Genomic DNA, 12184 nt, shown 5'->3' on the forward strand with positions numbered 1-12184 from the left:
GTGAGCATCGGAGGTGCCATTCAAAGCCAGATCTGACTGACTTCAAGGCTATTCTATGTTGACCAGCTAGCTAAACCCCTTTGAGCTTCTGTTTTCCCAACTGTAAAATGGGATAGCAGTTTTGGTAATTCTACTTGACTGGATTGTTATGAAGAATACACTTTGGAAAGCTGGGAGTCTCAGAGAAGTGATTTCTCCATTGATTCAGCTGGGCTTTATTAAGTGCCTGTTTTAATATTCCTCAACATGCCATAGCTAATGGAAAGCTAGGTTCAGATCCTGCAAGAACTGGGTGCAGGTCTTGCCTCTGACATAGACCAATTGTTTGCTCAAGATGCTTAATGTCTCCCAGTGGTCCAAGTGACTTTCTAAGGTCCTGGGCTTCAGAAAGGGGGCAGCGGAGAGCTCCCTGGACCAATGACAATAGCCCAGTCCCTGTCTGAGCCGTCCATAATTGGAGCTGGCCCTTGAAAAGGACACGGAGATGCTCCAGATGAAGACTCCATAAGTGTTAAGGACCTGGGAGAAGAACCCCCCAAAATGATGAGCACCAGCAACCCCAACCACTTTGGAAAGCTCTTCTCATCTACTGAGACAGCTCTTCCAAAGACCACAGATCTGAACTGCCAGCCCATCTCCCATGCTTGGAAGGTAATTTGTGTCAATGAACTGAGACAACTGAATACTCCCAATGAGTACTGCATCTTTATGATGGCAAAATGGAAACCTCCAATTCCCAGAGGGATCAGTTCGGCTGCTCAGTATTCCATTCACATGATTTCCAAGAGCATAGAGGGCAGGGACCGGGAGGGCTCATGGGGAACCTTGGGCTCTTCACCAAGAGGCAGGTGTTCCTTACCCACCTGCCTGGCAGGTGCGTTCTCAGACCAGTGAACTCTGGCTCCAGGTGCTCATGCTTTGAAGGAGCCACTGGCAGTGATGGACACACTCTCATAGGCCCTATAAATCCCACTCATACAAAATAAAAAGAAGAGAGAAAAGCCAGCCAATCCTAGGATGCATGAGTTTTACACCTGGATATTGTTAGCAAGACTGTGCCTAGAGGTGGAAGGAAGATCGGGCTGGTCCAGTTTCACCCCCACCCCAAGTGCATCCTCTGGAAAATGGGGAAGTTTGGGGGACGCTGCTTGAATTAATGTACATACATGCTGTCTCCCATGGCTAGAGGGGAAGTCTTTGAGGACAGACTGTTTCATTTTCTCTTTGTCTCCCCAATATCCCATGGACACTCAATGACTGATTTCTGGAGGCTTGGGACCTAGATGGACAGCGTTCTCTCCCTGGCTTCCCCCCTCATGCTCTACCCACAACCCAATGTTACTTTTACTCTCATGTTCCCATGAATGTCTGGGGACTCTCTAATTGGGTTTAAGTTGTGTCTTGGTATCTACAGTGTCTACTATAGTGCCTGGTATATAGTGTGTGTTTGAATGCATTTGGAAAGTTATAATTATGGAAAATATCATCACTGGTTTCATCCCAATGGAAATAAGCATCACAAATTCAAATAATGTAACCACTCCAGGGAATTCATTATGTACATTAACCAGGACTAGGCTATAATAAATGCTGGTTGAATTGAACTGAATTGAAATGCTACATAAAATAATTGGTGGATATATACCTCCCTCTCTCCCTTAACTGGAGAAGGTGGTAGATTATGGGTGTGGCATGTTGTGTATGTTCAGTGTGGTAGATAGAGTTGGTGGTGGGATTTCCAGGATAGTTTTTTCCCTTTCTGATCTGTTACTAGGGGAGGCTCATTGTAGGGAACAGTGGAGAGAGGTATATTCAGACAGAAAAATGGCACAAAGCCAAAGGTATCAGTACATAAAATCCCCACCTGCAAAGATGTGCAAGGTTTGAACAGTGTATGGTGTGGCAAAAAAAGTTGGAGGCTGGGGGTCATGGGAACTTGGCTCCAATGCCAGCTCTGTTGCTTAGGACTGGCTCATTCTTTTATTTCCCTCTTTTGGTTAGCATTGAAAGCTCTTCATGAGCTGGCTCCAACCTAATTCTCCAGCATTACTATTCCTCTCCCCTTCCATGGTCTGGTCCAGCCAAGCTAGCCTTCTTCTACTGTCAATTCTCCATTTATCCTCTCCATGCCATTGCACTCTGTCCCCCATGCCAGGAATTTTTTCTCTCTTCTTCTCTAGCTCTTAGAACCCTGTTTTTACTTCAGCTGGCCTTTGATGGAATCCTTCCTGATCCATCTCAGCTGCTAGCCCCACCTCCCAGTGACCTTGTATTTATTTTGTGTCTATGTCTACATGTCACAATCTACATATAATGTGTTTGTGTATATATGTAACAAAACTAAACCTATGTGGATGTGTGTTTATATGTGAATAGATATAAGGTAGTGTTACATAATATAATTATTCACACACACAAAGCTGCCATGATACCATTGTGGGGTAGGCCAGCCCTTTCCCTACACCTCCCAGGGCAGGCTCAAAGGGCTCTCCCCAGGCAGAAGGGAAGAGGCTGATCCCAAGAGCAGGGTCCTTGCAAGCTCAGTGAGCAGGTGAGTTCCTGGCTTTGTGGTCAGTCTTCTCTGATGTAGCCTCCCTGCCCCTTCAGCTATTAGAGGACAGAACCAAGTATCACCCAGGGTTGGCACCATCAGCCCAAAGCAACAAACCTTTGTGCATTGATACCTGCATGTCCTTAGAAGGGCTCCATGGGCTGAACAATAGGAGGGGGCATCTAGGAGAAGGAAATATCCTGGGTTCGTGTCACATAAGCACCCAGAAGTGTTGATCTGAGACCCAGAGGGGAACATGATGGATGTCCTCAAGCATGTGAAAGCCCCTTGTTTGGAAGAGGAATTGGCATTAGTCCATGTGTCCCTAGATGATCACCTCAGGAGCAAGGGGTTAAAGCTCTCAAGAAACCAAGATGGGCTTGGTATCAGGAAAGTCTTCCAGATATTAGCAGAACAGCCTGGTATCTGGACTGGTCCGGGAGACCAGGATCTCTCCTTCCTTTGAGGTCATTAAGGGAGGTTGTATAAGCTCTTGTAAAACAAGTTGTCTTGGGAATTCTTTTGGAGGCACAGGTGTCTTTGATGGCTGCAGAAGTGCCTTCTAATCTAGCATAACATGAATCTTCATTAGTCAAAGACCTGGGTTTACATCCCAGATCTGACATTAAGGTGACCCTGGCAAAGGTCCTCAGTTTTAGCTATATAATGGGGGGGGGGGATTCTCCTCCTCATAGTATTTTTGTCTGTCTGTTTCTTTGCGTGAAGAAAAAAAAGATCATAGATAGCAGCCGGGCAGGTCCCTGAGAAGCCATCCAATCCAACCCCTCATTCTATAGATGAGGAAATAGAGACCCAGGGAAGCCGAATGAGCGAGGATTTGAACTCAGTTCCTCCTCCTTTCAGGTCCATCACTAAACTAGCTGCCTCTTTGTAACCCTTAAAACAATCTAAAAATATGAGCTCTCATTCTCCTTCCTGATTGGGTTGCTGAGATCAGTGCTCACTTCAGTGTTCCTAAGCATATTTTATAGTAACCTATTTATCTAGAATGGTGAGGGAATGGGATGCTCTGATTAATTTAATGCCTTGATTGACTAGGAGGTTATCTTTCTGTTATGATTCAGAAGGCACTTCAGGCTTTTCCAAGGTATTGAGGCCATGAAAATGAACATCGATGATAATTTTTTTTGTTTTGTTTTGGGTTTTTTTGGAGGCAATGAGGGTTAAGTGACTTGCCCAAGGTCACACAGCTAGTAAGTGGAAAGTGTCTGAGGCCAGATTTGAACTCAGGTCCCCCTGAATCCAGAACCAGTGCTTTATCTACTGCGCCACCTAGTTACCCCGATGATCATTTTTTGATATGTGAAAACAAATTCTGACTCTTTGAGTGGCCTGGTTGTTTGGAGTTTGCATTAATGGGAATTTACAGCTGTTAGCATATGAACTGCAATCAGTAAGGAAACATGGTCTGCTATAATTCAGATGCTTAGAACATTTTCTTCCTTGTGCCAGATTTCAGAGGAAGCAGTTGAAGGTTAGCCAACTGTCTAATCTTTGAGATCATCCTGGGGCCATTTCTTTGCATAACTCCTACAGACTTAAACATCACAATGGCAAGATTTCCTCTGGACATGACGTAGAGGAAGGAAAGAGGGTGGTGGAAGGAGATGTGGAATGTGGGAGTACTGATAGACAATGAAGGTTTAAGGTCTTAAGGGAAGAGTAGAGAAAAGTTAGACTTTGGGACCCTTTAAGAGGTTTGAAGGAGTCCTTTGATCAATGTAGGGCAGCGAGCCACAGGCCAGCTCAAAGCTCAAACACACCTCTTGAGGCCGCTGAAAAACAAAATGCTCTGTCTGATGTCAATGAGACCAGACATGGGAGTGGGAGTTCTGGCAGACAAGAAATGGGGCATTATGGAAGAAAAATCCAGGCCTTAAGAGGGAATCCCTTGACTCTTGGGAGAGGTGATTTCTCCCCTCTTGCCTCCCCATGCCCTTGCCTTCCATGGCATATGATCCAATATATGCTCATCAATGAGACACCACCCTCAGCAGGGGCAGGGAACCCAGCAGAACAATACAATGGGCAGAGATGCTGTGCTGAGGTGGGGGGAGCAGTGGCAGGGCACCAGGGGAAAAGGAAGCACGTCAGAGATGGGAGTTATCTTGGCTATGTGATTCTCCAAGTGGGTGTCGCTCATTAATGTCTTCCATGCATCTTGTAATGTATTCCAGCTTCCAGCTCAGCCCTCACCACCATCATCTTGGGAAGTCATTCCTGAGGAAAAGGAAACTGCCCTCTCAACCAGCCACACACAGGACAAGACAGCCAGCCTAGCTGGAACAGCCAGGCCTTCCGAGGGGGACATGGGAGGCAGGCAGACCCCTATCACCACCTTGACCACCATCTCCTCCAAGATGCTGATGGAGGCAGCCCAAGACCCTGAACCCGAGAACCTTGGCAATGGGCAGGCTCCCAGCCCAGTGCCCTCAGCCACCATCTTGGGAAGTGCCCCCATGGGGATGCAGCCTGGGGATCACTCCTGCAGAGGCTACAGCCAGATCTAGAAGACCCTGAAAAGAGCATTTCATCACCAAAGTGCTGGGCCCTGTTAAATGTTCACCATCAGAAACCAATATGATTTTATCAATGAAAATAACATTAAAACCCCCAGCATTCACCTCTGCTCCAACAGTCATGGGACCTTTCTATCTAACATGCAGACTTCCACTTTAGAAGGTGAGCTCTTTGAGGGCAGGGACTTGACTGTGTAATTTTTCTTTTTTGGATTCCAGGTGCTTAGCACAGTGCTTGGCACATAGTAATCACTTAATTTAATTAATTTAGTTAAGCATTTGCTTTGTGCATTTATTCATCCATTCTTTCATGTGTGTGCCCACCCTTCCTACCAATGAATGCTGGGAAAATTTGAAGCACTTCTAAGGTTTGGCGGGGGGAGTGAATGTTTTGGAACAACGGCTTTTCAGATGTCATGTCAATAAATAGCTTTGAGCCAACTGTGTCTTCCAGCTAACTTAAGCATAAAGACCAGTTCTGGTTTTAGAGTAGCTTGAACCTGAAATAATCATCCCCTAGGAGAACCAATGAATGCTGGAGACTTGGGGCATAGTAACCTCAGAGTGAGGGCTATAATAGATAGTAGCAATCAAAACTGGAAGTTAATTTGGAGATCATCCTTCTTCTGCAGATCAGTAAACTGAGACCCAGTAAGTCAAAGTAACATGATCAAGGTCAGTCACTGAAATAGAGGATAGAATAGGATTTGAACCCAGATCTTCCCCCTCCAAAGAGAATTTTTATTCCATTATATTACACCTCTCCTGCCATGGGCTACACACCTAATGACACATGTGATGATGAGGGCTTGAACATGAGTCAGACTCATCATGCCAGCACCTCAGAGCTCCGATTACCTTTTTTTTTTTTTTTTTGGTGAGGCAATTGGGGTTAAGTGACTTGCCCAGGATCACACAGCTAGTAAGAGGCCAGATTTGAACTCAGGTCCTCCTGACACCAGGGCTGGTGCTCTATCCACTGCACCACCTAGCTGCCCCCATTACCTTTTACATTGTAAATGATGGAGCCCACTTTGGCCTTCAGTGTTCCATTTACTAATGGCAAAGCTCATCTTAGGCTGCTTGGGATTCTTTAGGCTTTTAATCTGTCTTTGGAATAGCCCAGACCACAGTCTGGTACATGCCTCAGTACCCCTGGCTGCCTGATTTATTTACCTACATTGGTCTTTTTTAAGGACTTTTCTGAGCTGCAGTTTCTTTGCTTCAGGGAACTGAGCTCTGCACTGGACAGAGAGCTGGCAAAGTTGAACAATCTGCACTTTAATTGGTACTTAATGCTCAAACATCCAGCTTTCCAAATCACATTCATGTGTTAGAAGGAGCACGAGGTGTTCCCCAATGGTCAGATGACTGCTCATGGGACTTTGGCTCCCCTTTGAATGATAAGTGCCAGGCCAAAAGGGATGGCATTGTAGAACCCAGGGATGGTGGGCCTGCAGTCAGAAGACCTCGCTTCCATTTCTTGCTTTGTCATCTATGAGCCTTGGGTCCATCATCCACTCTTCTAGGGCTCAGTGCCCTTATTTTGAAAATAATGGGGCTGGATGAGATGAGTCCTTGAAGAATCTCATGATTCTGCAGTGAAGAGGAGAGTCTTACCTTAACCCTTAAATATACATTACTTCTTTGAGAGTGAGGGGTGAAGACTAACCTTCATCATTTGGTCATAGAATGGAGGAGTCCCAAGACTTCAGTGGCTGTCTAGTGAAGAACCTAGTCCTCAGAGGCAATCCTGGCTACAGCCCTACCTATAAGTGGCTATCCATTTTCTGCTGGAAGCCCTCCAACGAGGGAGAGCCACCACTTCTCAAGACAGATCCTTCCACTTTGGGGCGGCTCTTCTTGCTAGGAAGTTCTTTCTGACATCACACCACAATTTGCCTCTTATCCACTTTCAACTTTTTCTCCCCATCTCATCCCTCTTCCACATGACAGTCCTTCAAACACTTCAACACAGTTGGCATGTCTTTTATGGGTCTTATCACTCCATGAATCAACCAACCAATCAATCAATCAATTGACATTTATTAAGTGCTCACTATGTGCCAGTCTAAGAAGTGGCAGACCCTTTGACACACCATGGACCTGGTGTACTTCTTCATTGTGTTTACCCTACTCAGGGAACTCTGCTTATCAGCATCCTCCCTGAACTGCATGGCCCAGAACTGAACACACCACTCTTAGCTCATTATTTAGAGTTGAAAGGAATCTTCAAGGTCAACTCCAAACCTGTCATCTTACAAACGAAGAAACAAGACCCAGAGTGGTTGTGACTTGCTGAGGCCACATAGATAGTTGGCATCTGAGCCTGATTTCAAGCCCAGTTCTTCCTGACTCCAAGTACTGTGCTCTATCACCTACAGCATGCTGTCTTTCAAGTTTCCCAAGTGACTTTGTACCTTAAGTCCACCATGTAAAATTTGTTTAAAAATATTCAAGGAATCAGAGAATCTCAGACTTGGAAGAAACCAGATGAAAATAACTGAAATTCCTTCTACAACCTAAAGGACAAGACATCATCCATTCTCTGCTTAAAGACCTCCTGAGACAACCCATTCTGCTTGGGACCAGCTCTCTTTGTTTTTGTTTTTTGTTTTTTTGTGGGGCAATGAGGGTTAAGTGACTTGCCCAGGGTCACACAGCTAGTAAGTGTCAAGTGTCTGAATCCAGATTTGAACTCAGGTCCTCTTGACTCCAGGACTGGAGCTTTATCCACTGCTCCACTGAGCTGCCCCCCATGGACCAGTTCTCTTTGTTGGGAAGTTTCTCCCAACATGGAGCCAAATCTGACAGTTATATAACTTTTGCCCATGGTTCCTGGGGCTAACCTCTGGGATCAAACTGAAGGAGTCTAATCCCTTGATCACATACTGAAAGGCAGCTAGCATGGCTCCTTCAGTCTCTCTTCTCCAGACTAATCATCTCCAGTTCCTCCAGCCAGTTCTCCTGTAACTTGTGCTGCAGCTCTTGACTCTCCTGAAATCAGTGTGGCATAGAGGAAGGAGCCCTAGCTCTGCAAGTAGAGGATCCAAGTGCACCCCTAATGCCGTGTGACCTCAGGCAAGTCCCTTCACATCTCTGGGCCCCAGTCTCCTCATCTGCAATGAGAGGATCAGGCTTGACGACCTCGACATCTAGGATCCTCTAATTCACTCCCTTTTACACATTCCAGCTTGTCCTAAGTCTTTCCTGGAGTGTGGTGTCCCTTGTCTCCAACATGCGTGTCACCCTTCCCTGGACGGATGGACTCTAATTGCATCTTTTAAAATGGGGTACCCAGAGCTTCCCTGGGCACAGGATTCCAGGCATGGCCTGTCCAGGGCAGAGTGTTCTGGGACTATTGCTTCCCTGGAAGAAGATCTCCTCCTTGATCTCGGGGCCTTCCCTCTGAAACTATCTCCACTTTGCCCTCTCTTATTTGTCCGTAGCTGCGTGCATGTTGTCTTCTCCATTAGACTGTGAGCTCACGGAGGGCAGAGAGCAGACTTTGCTTTGCTTGGTATCTCCAGCACAGCGCCTCGCACAGAGAAGGCACTTAAGTGTTTTGTGATGCTCTTTACCTGACGTCTTTGTTGATCTTGTCTAATTCGGTCAGGAGTCTACCAGGTTTTCCTTTTGGTTGCTGACCATGTTCTCTTGGCTCCAAGCTAATGAGACTGCATGGAGACCCACACAGCCACTTACCAGCCAGTCTGATGTCATGCCTTGGGCAAGGGCAATACCTGAAGTTCTAGAGACTGGCCAAAACCCCAGAGGCTGTCACTTCTCAGTGGTAAATGGCAAAGAGTAATACCTCAGTGCCTCAGTGGAGGCGAGGTAGTGAGGTCCCACAGTGCTGAGAAGATTGAGCTTGAAGTCATGAAAACCTGAATTCGAATCTCCCCTCCCAACAGTCATGAGCTGTGGGAGCCTGGACAAGTCACCTAGCCTCTCATAGCCCCACTTACCTCATTTGTAAAATGGGGATAATAATAGTATCAGCTTCACAGGGTGGTTGTCAGGATCAAACTTAGGGCTTTGCTAATCTTAAGACACTATAGAAATGGTAAGTATTCTCTTTCATCTGTGTGGGTACTCCCTCCCTATTAGGAAAGTGGCAAAATGGCTTGCTCAGGGTTACAGAGATAGTAAGTATCCGAGGCTGGATGTGAACTTCGGTTTTCCTGACTGCAGTTTCAGTGCTCTGTCCACTGCATCCCATATAGAACCATGTCCCCTGTAGAACCTAGTCTTCTATAGAACTGCTGCCTCCTATAGACTCAGAGAATTTTAGAGTGGCAGGGTCTTCCTTTAGCTCTTGACATTACTTGGATTCCAATTGAGCTTGTAGGCTGTACATCAGTATCCTCCAGTCTGGTCCTGTGACCAACCTCTCTCTCTCTCTCTCTCTCTCTCTCTCTCTCTCTCTCTCCCTCTCTCTCTTCATTGCTTCCCCCTCTCCATTCTCTCTATTTCTTTCTCCTCCTTCTCTTTTCCTTTCTCTCTCTTTCCCTCTCTCCTCCCCTCTCTGTCCAGTCATACATGTCACATAGTAATTTCTTGAAAAGGCACAAGTAATGTAAGTATTATTAGCTCCATTTTACCAATGAGGATATTAAGACTCTGAGAGGTTAAGTGACTTACCTAGGCTCTCACAGCTAGTAAGTGTCCAAAGCAAGATCTGAACTCATGTATTTCTGAATCCAATTCCAGGACTCTCTCTAATATAACATAGATTTATCAACATCCTTCACTTTATCACAGAGTCCACAAGAACAGGTAACTTGTCTTACTTAAACTTTGTATCTTCCCCACAACACCCAACACAGAGATTTCCATAGTTGTTGATACATGTTGGTTGACTGGATACATGAATTAAAGGCCACATCTTTACATCCCCGGGAAGACGTCTCACCAGGCTCGGGATCAATAGCCCTGCTTTTCTCGACGTTCCTCTCTGTGACAAGAGCAAGACGCATCAAGGCCCAGTCTTGTTCCTTGTCAGAAACATAATCTTGGAAAGGTCCCTTTACCTCTGTGGACCTCAGTTTCCTTCCCTGTAAAGTTGACATTGGGAACCAAAGGTTTCTCAAATTCCTTTCAGCACTAAAGCCTGTGGACAGCAGAGCAGAACAGCTTAACCCCACCATCAGTGAGCTTCTGCAACTTCTTCCTGTGTCTGTCTCCTGTCTGCAGGCAGCCTCCTCCACTTAGGAAAGAGAAGCTTGTACCATGCTTCAGTTGATTGATGATGACTCCCTCACAGCTTGGAGACAAGGGGGCTGCTGTGATGCGGCCAGTGGTTTGTTGGATCTGATTAGTGGGGGAGATGCTGGGGCCTCTCCTGCTTATTTATGTAACACCCAGTTATAATAATTAGCTCCTTTTAAGTCTGGGTAGCAATGTAATAGCCATTAAGGTCCACTTAATTCCCTCCCTTTCAGCCTTAGGGAGTTTGTTTTAGGGGAAGAGTTCCAAGTTCAGTTGCAGTCTCTCAGAGCCTCCAGTTATGAAGATTCCTAATACAGGCAGAGGTTGTGATCTCTACTTGATCTTACATTTGGGGCAGAGGGACTAGTAAGAGTTAATGCTAAGAGTTTTGTAAACATTATCTTATTTTACCCTCAGAGCAATCCTGAAAGGCAAATGCTATTTTTAACTTCCATTTTACAGTTAAGGAAACTGAAGCAGAGGTTAAGTGACTTACCCAGGGTCGTGCAGCTAGTAAAAGTCTGGGACCAGTTTTCAACTTGGTTCTTCCTGACTCCAGGCCTACTGAGCCACCTAATTAACCCCTGGCCTCTTTGTAGTTGAGGCAAAATTCAGTTTACTGGAAACATTTGGGAAATAAGACAGATTATATTAGTGTCTCTAGATAGAGAGGTATTGGCAGGAGGAAACCAGACAAAGAGACAACCTTTGCTTGGACTATATTCAGCCTGGGTCCTTGGCTTCAAGGTCCTTGTAGAGCTGATGGCTCTCCTTGATATCTCCCTTCTCTGCCCAAGCTCACTCCTCCCTCTGCTCCCCAAAAGTGTTCTGGAAATGTCATGCTTGCTCCAACCACACAAATCCAGACCCTTGGAATCTTCCCTGGCTTTGAGGTAGCTGATTCCATTTATATAAAATGCTTAGGGCCAGACTGAATCTCTCACAAAATGACTTGAACCAACCCTGTTCACACTCAGTCCTAATTGTTTGAAGCCATCAAAAAATGTTCTTACCTATTTAAAGTATCAGAGCTAAAATGGGCTAGTTTTAACCCTACCCTTACACTTTGGAAGCTATGGGAATAATCTTATCACACTTTTTGAGATGTTTGAGCAGTGGGAAGAGCAAATCCAAAAGGTATTATTAAAGTAAAGTTGATAAGACTTGAAAATAATTAAAACAAAGAACGTGAAATAAACATTGAAATGAAACATGCTATGACTACCTATTACTTCTAGGATCAAGTACAAAACTTTTTCTTACCATTTAAAGTCTTACACAAAACAGCCTCATTCTGCCTTTCAGCATTATTAAACATCCAGCCAAACTGGCATTCTTGCTACTACCCAACAAAGAATATCCCATACTCAGGAGTCTCTGTATCTTTGCCAGGATTTCCCCAAAGCCTGTAATCTATTCCTTCTTCTTCACCCTCTTCACCTTTTAGAAGCCTAGCTCTCTTCAAAGCTCAGCTCAATGGCTGCCTGCTGCAAGAGACCTTGGAGGGCTGCTGGTGCACCCTCTAAATTATCTTGTTATACACACATGCATATGTATATATGTGTTTGTATGCATGTTTGTGGTATGTACGTGGGTATGTATGTATACATGCTGTCTCTCCTGAAAGAATTTAAGCTCCTAGTGGGCAGAGGCTATTTTATGTTTGTCTTCATATCTTCAGGACTAAGCCTAGTGGGAACATCGAGGGCATTTAACAGATGCTCATTGAGAGAAGAGATGCCTCAATGATTGATGGTGAGAAACACCTATTTGGAGAAAGAGCTGGATCTATCAAAGTTTATTGACCTGTGTGCTGTTTGGCTTAGGACCAGGTGTCATCAGGGTCTTTCCATCCAGAGGGGGCCTTTTCAGTCAGGTCAGA

General features: G+C 45.3%; 1 protein-coding gene across 4 annotated transcripts in view; it reads left to right on the forward strand.

The window, feature by feature from the left end:
• Positions 1-12184, forward strand: part of PTGER3 (prostaglandin E receptor 3) — a 315782-nt gene that overhangs the window by 78717 nt on the left and 224881 nt on the right. For 2 of the 4 annotated variants that reach the window (XM_044003605.1, XM_044003603.1), the window contains one exon: positions 4750-5672. The exons of 1 other annotated variant lie outside the window; for it this stretch is intronic. In XM_044003605.1, the coding sequence (XP_043859540.1) occupies positions 4750-5082 (333 nt within the window). In that variant the 3' untranslated portion in view covers positions 5083-5672. Of the gene's footprint in view, positions 1-4749; positions 5673-12184 lie in introns of those variants that run through there. One more of the 4 variants, XR_006356384.1, reaches the window with a different exon arrangement.

This window comes from Dromiciops gliroides, chromosome 4, assembly GCF_019393635.1.
Source record: "Dromiciops gliroides isolate mDroGli1 chromosome 4, mDroGli1.pri, whole genome shotgun sequence".
NCBI classification, from domain to species: domain Eukaryota; kingdom Metazoa; phylum Chordata; class Mammalia; order Microbiotheria; family Microbiotheriidae; genus Dromiciops; species Dromiciops gliroides.